Source organism: Rosa rugosa, chromosome 4 (assembly GCF_958449725.1).
Source record: "Rosa rugosa chromosome 4, drRosRugo1.1, whole genome shotgun sequence".
In the NCBI taxonomy this organism is placed as follows: domain Eukaryota; kingdom Viridiplantae; phylum Streptophyta; class Magnoliopsida; order Rosales; family Rosaceae; genus Rosa; species Rosa rugosa.
The window spans coordinates 42,829,833-42,840,332 of NC_084823.1; the positions used below are offsets into that span (position 1 = coordinate 42,829,833).

The 10,500-nt window shown below is 38.4% G+C and overlaps 1 protein-coding gene across 1 annotated transcript; it reads left to right on the top strand.

Annotated features, from left to right (window-relative positions):
- Positions 1-790: 790 nt before the first annotated feature.
- On the top strand, positions 791-3,489 carry LOC133707453 (serine/threonine-protein kinase STY8-like). Its single transcript, XM_062133025.1, has 3 exons — positions 791-1,002; positions 2,547-2,833; positions 3,109-3,489. The coding sequence occupies exons 1-3, from the start codon at positions 823-825 to the stop codon at positions 3,110-3,112; spliced, it is 471 nt and encodes a 156-aa protein (XP_061989009.1). The 5' UTR covers positions 791-822; the 3' UTR covers positions 3,113-3,489.
- The last annotated feature ends 7,011 nt before the right edge of the window (positions 3,490-10,500 follow it).

Here is a 10,500-nt window from a genome sequence, read left to right on the forward strand (position 1 = left end):
ACGGGGGTGGCGGCGGCAGCTTGGACGGCTGTGATGGAGTGCTTGGGGTTCCCTTAGCAATTTCGCCCTATTGGGCCAGCTGGGCCTGGGGCTGTTTGGAGGGTTTGTGGTATGGCTGGAAGTGGGTGGGCTGGGTCCTACAACTTCTGGCTTGGACTCTGTCTGCTAGGGATTGGGGCTGGATTACCCTCTTGTTAGGGGATTGGATGTTGTGGGTCTCTATGGCCCATAGTACCGTTTAATTTTTGTTTGGGTCGCAAAAACCAGTGCCTTAGTTGGAACCATTTTATGTAAGCTTCGAGGTTTCTAGGTTTTTGTTAGAATAAAAGTGCGTGAATTTACCAAAAGGTGGGTGTACTAGGGATTTCTGGGATTTTATTCTGCTAGAATAGGGTTCATGAGGTTCTAAGGAACGATTCTTTCTGTCGACCCCATAGGGGTGTTTCGTTTTTGTACTGCTTGCTGAATATTAATGAAAGGGCTGACCTATTACCATAAAAAAAAAATAACAATAATAGCAAACTTAATAAATAATAAACTCTTGGTTGGTTATTTTTCACTTATTTTTTTCAAATTATAGTGTACCTACTCAGTCAATATTTAGTTTTTATGTGTGGACGAATAATTTGTCTATAATACTATATATAGTTCTCAAGATTTTTCAAAATAATAATAGTATAAAAAATTACTGGCATATGCTCAAACTTAGCTTATATCCCGACCCCCCCAAGTTATAAATCCTAGTTCCGCCACTGGATTGGACTGTCTTATTTGTTAGAATAAGAGTTATCCCATGTTTGGCTGAAACAAGGACTCACTTAAATGAGACTATGCATTCCCCAAATCTGCCTCCGCACCTTCTTACACAATGACGCCAAAATTCACCGGACTCTCGAAGCCAGTCTTATACAACGCAAACTCTCCTCAATCGTTCTTCGCTTCAGCCTCGTCTCTCCCTCATTTTTTTTTTCACTTCAGTCTCCTTCGATTGCTCTTGTTCAGGTTCAATTTCTATCATTTCTCACACTCTCTCTTACGTAGATCATTGTTTAGTGATCCCTTCAACCCCCTCTACCTTCTTCTTTCTCTGTCTACTGTGATTTGTTTTATCAAAGACTATGGATTGATTATCTATTGTAATTTGTTTATGGGTTGTGATTATTATACGGATTGATTAAGGATTTGGTGTATGGGTAGCTTGATCTGTTAAGAATTTTGACCAATTTCATGACTGGGCTTTTCTCTTTTTGTTCATTGATTTGAATGTTAGAATTGTTGTATGTCGTTGAGTTAGAATTGCTATATATATATATATATATATTTTTTCAACTGATTGCTATATACTAATTACAATTTAGAGTCCTCCTTGAATAATTCTATGGTTGACTGGTTGTATTGTTGCATAAGAAGTCTGTTGTGTTGCCAATTTTGTATTGATAAAGCTCTCATTGCTGGAAACACATTAATTTACTGAACCTATGATCCCATCCTCTAGATAGCAAAAACTAATGGCCTTATGCTTATAACAATTTCGACACAATTTATAAAAGGTTGCATATAAGAGAGAAATATGTCTTACTATCTAAGCTATGTGGCTTCAAATCCCATCCATTGGAAAGCCAAAGTTAGCATCGACTGTTCTGTCTTGCTCACTCTGAAATGGGTTGCATAGAATGGTATATCTCCTCCAATAATTGTTGGAGATGAAAGATCCCACATTGGAAAAGTGACAAATAAAATATAACTTATAAGTGGGTGGCTCTTACCCAATTGTACCGAGGCCTTTTGTGATTAAAAACCCAACACCTATCGGGTGGTTAAGTTGGGACAGTATCGGTACAATGGTGGGCCACGGGCTACGCTTGTCGCTGTTTAACAGTAATGTCATTTCCATTTCTTACTGTTTGTATAGGGACTCATATGCTGGTCCAATTTGCTGTTCATTCATGTCAATTTGAGACTGTTGCCTGTCATGACCTCTTCTATGCATACTATAACCTCTTCTATGCATTCCACTTAACAAAGCAGCTCAGCCACAACCTTATACTACTGCTACTTTCAACAATATAGGGATGATGTGTGGAGCCCCCATATGAAGCTTTTAAGTGTTTAGCATCATGATAGTTATAAAGCATTGTACCCTATCGGATCAAGTTTTCATGTCACTCTATAAACACATATTTTATCCAACTTTCATTAGCTTTTGGATAATCATTGGGTTCCAACCTCTAATTCCACTTGATGATGAAATGCAAATATCTTAAGTGTGGGTTGATTAGATTTGCTTTTGTTTATATAACTTAGGAGTTAGGACCACTTTTCTCCCTTTAGCTCCATTGATCAACTTGCTCTGCGATATCATAATAGTGATAATACAGTTCTAATAATAAGGAAAGTTAAGAGTTGTTCTTCCTTCTTATAAATTACAGCTCACCTCTGATTTGAATTTATAGTGTTTGTTTCACTAAACCTTTGCCACATATTTTTCTATGGTATATCCCACTAAAGTATTTACTGTTTTCTTTTACCTCTTTGGTTGTACACAGATCATTGCTGGTGATCCAGAATGTGTTAGTGAGACATGGATGAGTAATGTATATAGTTTGGGGATGGTGATTTGGGAGATGGTGACTGGTGAGGCAGCCTACTCCGCATGTTCACCGATCCAAGTAGCAGTTGGGATAGTTGCATGTGGCCTCAGACCTGAGATTCTAAAGGACTGTCCACAAATGCTAAGATCCTTGATGACCAAGTGCTGGAACAACTCCCCCTCAAAGCGTCCTCAGTTCTCTGAAATTCTATCACTATTGCTGCGGACCAGAAACAATGTAAGGTGAGGATCTGTATTCTCAATGGTATGTATGAGGACCGTAATTTATTAATGTTTAGTACTAATGTAAAACTACCCCGAATTTTGGGGAGGAGTGAGTGCTTAATGTAGGTGCAAAAATAGACTGTGTAGCTGAATTGAGGAAAAGTCTTCCTTCATCTACATTGCAAATTACTTCTCTTTATATCTATCTCCACATTGTAATTTTTTATCCAAAAAAATAGAGAAAAAAATAAAATCCAAGACTGTTGCCAATCTGAGACTATTGATTTTTGCAGGTGATGTATGCATTCCTTGTTCGGCTCATTGACTTGGGTTTTATGCATCAAAACAACGGCTAAAACAGATTAAGAATCTCATACGCTTTTGGATCTAATGGGGATGCCATTCAGAGAGACTGGCCCTGAAACTGAAGTGCAAAAGAATAGACAGAGGTCTCACCATTTCAGTTCAAAGGGAAGAGGAAGAACATGAGCCCTTGCCTTTCGGAGATATGAACATTTTGCTGTCAGTTTTATATTTTGTAAAGTTGAGTCACCAAACTGTCAATGTATGTTAAAATGTTCAATGAAAATGATCTTTTATTATATTAGAAATATTGTCTCTTATTAATAGATAATATTTTGCTCAAAAATAAAAATATTGTGGTATTCAAAATTAATTTAGAGTACACTATCAAACATGGGATATCACTATTGTGATTATTCTACTCTTTAGTCCTACGCAATACCAAACATGGGTTAGGTATTAGTATAGCATAAGCCAGGTTAGAGGAGTCCTAGACTATTATAGAAATTAAGGTGGGGTATAATAGTCCTATGAAACAAACATAGCCTAAAGGTCTTCGTGTAGAGAAGCAAAGTGAGTTGTGTTCAAGAGTGTGAATAGCTCTTGGGGTAGAGTGATCTTCTAGGTTGAGAGAGGGTGTACAAGGGGTATCCTATTGGATACAAGGGCTTGGGTTGGGCATAAACTTGAGCGGTGTAATCTTGTACTTGTGTAATTCTCTCATTAGTGAAGGTGAAACTCTCCGAGGACGTAGGCAAAGATATTGGTCGAACCTCGTTAAATCTTGTTGTCTTCTTTTCTTGGTTATTTCTTCTTTCTATCTCTATTTCTAGTACTTGCGTGGTGGAGGGATTAAATTCCCTAACAAGTGGTATCATAGCTTAAGCTTATCGGTCGTGGGCTGTTTGTCATGGCAAGTTCTAGCGTCTCACATTTCAAGGTGGAGCAATTTGATGGAAAGGGAAATTTCACTCTATGGCAGAGGAGGGTGAAGGACATCCTAGTTCAACAAGGTCTTGCAAAACCTTTGAAGGGAAAGGATGCGAAGCCGGAGAAGATGTCAGATGAAGATTGGGACGAGTTGGAGTCCAGGTGTGTTAGCACTATTAGGCTTTATATTGCTGACAATATTATCAATAATGTTAATGATGTAGATTCGGCACCTGAGCTTTGGGAGAAAATGGAGAAGCTTCATCTTGGGAAAGGCTTGCAAACGAAGTTGAATCTAAAGTGAGATCTCTACAAGCTCAAGATGGGAGAAGGTGCGAGTCTCATGGAGCACATGAATGCGTTCAGAGGATTAATAGATCAACTAGCACGAGTTGATGTAAAGATTGAGGAAGAAGGTCAAGCCCTTCTACTTCTTACCTCGCTTCCTGATTCGTATGAGAATAACATCACTACAATCTTGTATGGTAAGGATACATTAAAGATAGAGGAGGTGGAATCGACTCTCTTAACTCACGAGAAGCGGAGGAAAGCCGATGATTCCCAAGGTTCCGTCTTTGTTGCTCATGATCAGAATCAAAGAGGAAGGTCAACTGCCAGAAGATGTAGTGGACAGAGCAGGTCTAAATCCAGGGGCAGGGGAAAGGGCAATCAATGCTACAAGTGCAAGGAGTGGGGACACATAAGGCCAGATTGTCCGTTGTTGAAAGAAAAGGATGATAAGGGCTCAGATTGCTCCTTGGTTGGTGTAGCACAGGTTTCAAATGATTTTGGGGAATTTCTCACAGTCTCCAAAGGTAATTACACTTGTTCTCAACATGATTGGATATTGGATACTTGTTCGTCTCATCATCTTTGCTCCAGGAGAGAATATTTTGATACGTTCCAAGAAGTCCAAGGATTTGTGACTTGGGGTGATGGCACAAGGCATTGTGTCATGGGTGTTGGAACGTTGAAGATCAAGATGTTTGACGGAGCGGTTCGCACTTTGAGTGATGTTGTGTATGTCCCAAGGTTCTGGAGAAATTTAATATCCTTGAGCCAATTAGACTCCAAGGGCTGCAGGATCTCGTCAGCAGGGGGAGTTATGAAAATATCACGTGGCTACATGGTCCTAATGAAGGGAGAAAAGTGTGGAAGTATGTTCCGTCTGATAGAAAAAACTCAGACCTCGAAGGTTGAAAGGAAATGGTGTGCACAAGAATGCAGGTACCTGAAGCGGGTCTCGTTTGCGAGCATAGCAGAGACTCCAACCACAAGTTTTCAAGTTTCAGACGATGGTGAGAAGGTAAATCCTGCTAGGGAAGAGGTCGAGTCAAGGTTCCTCTTCAGAGTCAACAAGTGATTGTTGTCTTGGGGCAGTTACACATGGTATTGGTCGATTGAATCAGGGGGAGTTAGGACCACATGTAATTGACTCTGATTATGTGTATCTGCGCAACTAGAAGGCCAATGAAATACTTGTGGGAATTACAAGTTGTGTCTCGGATCGAGATGACTTCAGGGATTGAAGTGGTGGTGCGGAGCTTTCCACCAAAGTCGGGAGGGGGAGATTGTTGGGTTTGGTGCCTATCCCTCCTTGGTGGAGATATTTTTCATGGCATGAATGCATGGTATTAATTGTTTGTGCATTCAAGGTGGCAACTTATGCATGGAAAATTGGTGCATGGTCAAGTGCATGCATTGGGTATAAATGCATGGTCAAGTTGATGCATTGGGAAGAAATGCATAGTTAAATTCATGTTTTGACCTTTTTAGTCTTCCTAGGGAGTTAATGTGGGAGAAGAGTGGTTGATTCATGAAGGAGCATTGATGAAGTGAGTCAAGAAACTTCTATCAATAGTATAAATAGATGAAGCTTGTGTGGAGGCAAGCAAGGAGGTTAAGAGCAACTCTAAAGGTCTTCGTGTAGAGAAGCAAAGTGAGTTGTGTTCAAGAGTGTGAATAGCTCTTTGTGTAGAGTGATCTTCTAGGTTGAGAGAGGGTGTACAAGGGGTATCCTATTGGATACAAGGGCTTGGGTTGGGCATAAACTTGAGCAGTGTAATCTTGTACTTGTGTAATTCTCTCATTAGTGAAGGTGAAACTCTCCGAGGACGTAGGCAAAGATATTGGCCGAACCACGTTAAATCTTGTTATCTTCTTTTCTTGGTTATTTCTTCTTTCTATCTCTATTTCTAGTAATTACGTGGCGGAGGGATTAAATTCCCTAACACGAGGCTCAACTCTTGCGATGCAAGAAAGTTCAGATGGTTGTCACAATCGATCGAGAAAAATATCAAATTACCACATGAACAATACGACTTTTTGGATATTGCAAAGGAGTTGATGTTGGATCGATGAACATGGTTCAATCGAGTGAAATGTGTGCGGTTTGCTTGAAAGACATGCCAACTGGGAGTGTAGTCACTCGCGCATTCTATGCTCTCATATGTTTCATGGACTCTGCATTCTGAAGTGGTTACTTCGCTAATCGCTACAGCCATACATGCCCTCTGTGTAGGTTCCAGTTGACAACTAAGGAGAAGAGAACAAAAGTCGAACTCTTAATTGTCATAAACGTTGGAGTTATTTATTGCCATCGAATACGCTTATTATTTTGTCTAGGTGACAGAGTAAAATTACGTACGGCATATATTCTAATTGGTTATTTTTACAAAATTTTGTTCACGAGATTTAAATGAACACTAGATAATCTTGAATCTATTATAAAATTGATTCCTCTATACGAAATTAGAAAAAAGACCTTTAATACACTTGATCGTGCGGGTTTGCGGGTTATGAGTTTAAATGTCAGGCCTAAAGTTTATGATCGATCAAGTGTATGGCTGTAGAGGGGAGTTTCTTCTTGATCAGGCCGATTAATTCCAGCGTAGCCTATATTTCCTCTATTAGGGAGAAGAGGGGGGTTTGAAGATGTGTACCGAAATCTGATGTGGATGACTTGTGGTGCACAACTTCCATATTGTTGTAAGATTGTAGTCTGTGATCTGCCGGCGATTGGGTAGGATTTGATGAAATTCCAAGCGATTGAGAGCTGAGGAATAATTAATCTTAAGTGATTGATTATCCGGGGAACCTTTGTATATCCTCTACCGTCAAGATTGTGTCATAGTGATTAGGAGAGTTGATGGGATCAAAGGCCTGCATGTTGGAAAATGAGATTGCTCAGAGAGAAAGAGAAAATGAAAGATGTATTGGAAACTAAGGAAGTCTTTTTTGTTGATCTAAGCCCTAATCCTACATGGTTTAGGACTGTTGCCTTTAGTTTCTTCTCACGCAAGTAATTTCTAATATTAATTGCTTAGGCATGTTAATTTGAAAAATTGAAAATGATAGAATTACTCTCTATTCCATAAGCAAAAAGGAAACTAATTGATCCTAATCCTGTTAGGTCATGGATGACATGCATGACTATAAAAACAAAGCTAAATACCAACACCTATATCAAAATCCACAAAAGCTCTTGGTCGATCACAACAATTAACTACACTACACGTAAAGATGTCGACTTCATCATACAACAACGACGCTAATTACAACATATATGTGATGGCCTATAGCGGAGGTTTCCCCGATGATCAAGAGCTTTTGAGTCCTCGTGTCTCGATCTCTTGGAATGTCATCGGAAGCTACAAGTCAGAGAATGTCAATTTCAAGAGGTCGATCGAATACCACAATTCAAGCCACTCATATCATGATGTATTTGCATCAATCGCATCTACCAATGATGATTATATGTCATCTCAATCCCGGGATATAATCTCCAGGATGATAGCTCATATAAACTTCCCCTTCGAATTAGATATGCTAAGCTGGAAACGACGTCCTTTCAATGGCAATAACACGATAAAGCCACTAAACAGCGTTGACGATATAATAAGCCAAATACTTGAAGTTATTAACGGCATGGTTGTTTCGGGACGCAAGAAGGTGGACTTAATTGTCAAAGTTGATAAGCAATATACACTAGCACATGAAGAATATCAAGCAAAGGTTCAGGCCAGTAAAGAGAGGGAATTAACTGAAATTCGCAGGAATCTTGATGCTGTGCTACTAAGGGAGCTGGCTCGTGTACAAAATCAACATCAGGCTGATATGATAAAAAGAGCTTATGCTGAACAATGTAGACGAATTGAAGACGAAATGCGTGCCAATAATATTTCTCAAGAAAGGATCATGGATAATGCAAGGTTCTTGGAGCAAGAGGCTATTAGGGAGTCATTTGATCAAGTAGTGAACAGACCGAGGCCTGCAAGTAAGGCGTCGATCCAGGCACTGGAGAAGTTTGTGTTGGAGGATAGAGACGGTGGTTCGAGTTCGATTTGTGTGATTTGCAGGGAGGAGTTGACTGCTCGTAAAGTCATTCGCATGCCATGCTCCCATATGTTCCATGATGACTGCATTGTAGAATGGTTAAACCACTGGGGTCATACGTGTCCTCTTTGCAAGTTCAAGTTGCCAAAAGAGAGAAGAAACATGGAAGTGAAGAACTAAAACGAAGTTAGAGTTTAAAAATATTCATATGTCCTTAATTGGTTTTCAAAATTACTTTTTTTTTTTTTTTAAGTTGAACTTGTATTCAAATTCTTGTAATCGATCAAGAACACTTTTATTGATATTGATACAAATGTTTGTCAAAATGAAAGATGTGTTGGAACCTTAGGGCGTTCTTTCGATTATCCAAGTCCTAATCCTATATGGTTTAGGACTGTTGCCTTCTAGGGCTTTCTTTTTAGGTTTTACCCAAGTAGTTTCTAATTAATTACTTGACCAAATTAAATTCTAAGATATATAATTACTTTCCTTTTAACCCTGGTCATCAATGGTAACTCCTAGAAAATAAACAAAGAGCCAGTTAGAATATGGAGAGCATGCATGTCTATAAAAACAAAGGAGAATGAGATTGTTATAATGATGATCAAATCCCCAATCCTAAATGGTTATTGCCCTCTAGGGTTAGTTTCTTTTTACAGAAGTAATTACTTGCCCACATAAGATAATTACTTTCCTTTTAACCCCGGTCCACATTAGGAAATAAACGAAGAGGGCCAAAGAAAAAGGATAATTGATCACATAACTCACACACTGCATTATTTCACTCTCCATTAGTCCATTTGTAAGTATATTGATCCTGTTAGGAGATGGATGATCTTTTTTTTTTTTTTTTGAGAAAGAGGACATGCATAAGTATAAAAACGAAGGTAAGTAACACCTATTTCAAATCAACAAATTAAAGCTTTTGGTCACAACAATCAACTATACGAAATTTAAAGATGCTGACCTCCTACAACGACGGTAACTATATCATAAATATGAAGGCCTATAGTTGAGGTTTCCCTGATGTACCAATCGCTTTCAACTCCACTCGTCTCGATTGTTTGGAATGCCATCAGAAGCTACAAGTCGGAGAATGCCGACGACAAGATACCGATGTATGACCACAGATCAATCCACTCATATCATTATGAATTTATGTCATCCGAATCAACCAATGATGATTATATATATATATATGTTACCTGAATCGCGGGATATAATCTCCAGAATTATCCTCGCATAAACTTCGATTCCCCGTCGAATTAGATAGGATAAGGTGGAAATCTCGTTTCAATCCCAATAGCACAATAAAACAATTGAACGACATCAACGATATGATAAGCCAAATATTTAAAGTCGTTAATGGCATGGTTGTCGTTATATCACATCTGTGTGCTTTGTTTTAGTTGTTTGTCGATGGTACTCTTTCTTCGGTCTAGAGTTTTTCCTATTGGATTTTATCTGGGTAAGGTTTTAATGAGGCCACCACCTTTTGTGTTTTTTTTTTCTTCAGCCAATGATAAGAGCACAAAGTGTGACATTTTTAATATGTATTTTCCCTCATTTGGCTAAGTTATTTTCTTAAAATTACTAATTATAACATAGTTTCTATTTTTAGGTCAGAATGGAGAAAAGAGGTGAAAAATAGCAGAAATGAGTGTAAATGAAGGATAAGTTATTTTAGAAACTTTCCTCTTTCATTTTAGGAAATATTTCCTATTTTGTTTTAGGGAACTTTCTTCTTTTGAACTTTCCTATTTCTGATTTTCTTGTTTTAAAGAGAGTCCATCCCATTAAGAACTCTTGAGTGATGAAATCAAGGAAACATGAAGGATAAGATGAAGCACATAAATCAAGAGGAATTCAAGGAGTTTTCAATTACATAAAATTCTTCTTATTTCATGGAGATAAAAAGGGGAGTTTATAGTCAATATTTATTCCTAATTATCTTATTTTCTATTGATTATAAACACTACTAGAAAAATGACCAATAGTCACCCCCCCCCCTTTGGATACACTTTACTAACCGTGTCATTTGATAGAGTAAATGACACCCTTTTATAATTTTTGTATTGTTTGTTTTATGGGTACTGATAATTGTGACGAAATAAAAG

Coding starts and splice junctions, on each gene's coding strand:
- LOC133707453 (XM_062133025.1), top strand. CDS start 823: ATGAGACTATGCATTCCCCAAATCTGCCTCCGCACCTTCTTACACAAT. Junction 1,003..2,546: donor CTTCGATTGCTCTTGTTCAG/GTTCAATTTCTA, acceptor GGTTGTACACAG/ATCATTGCTGGTGATCCAGA.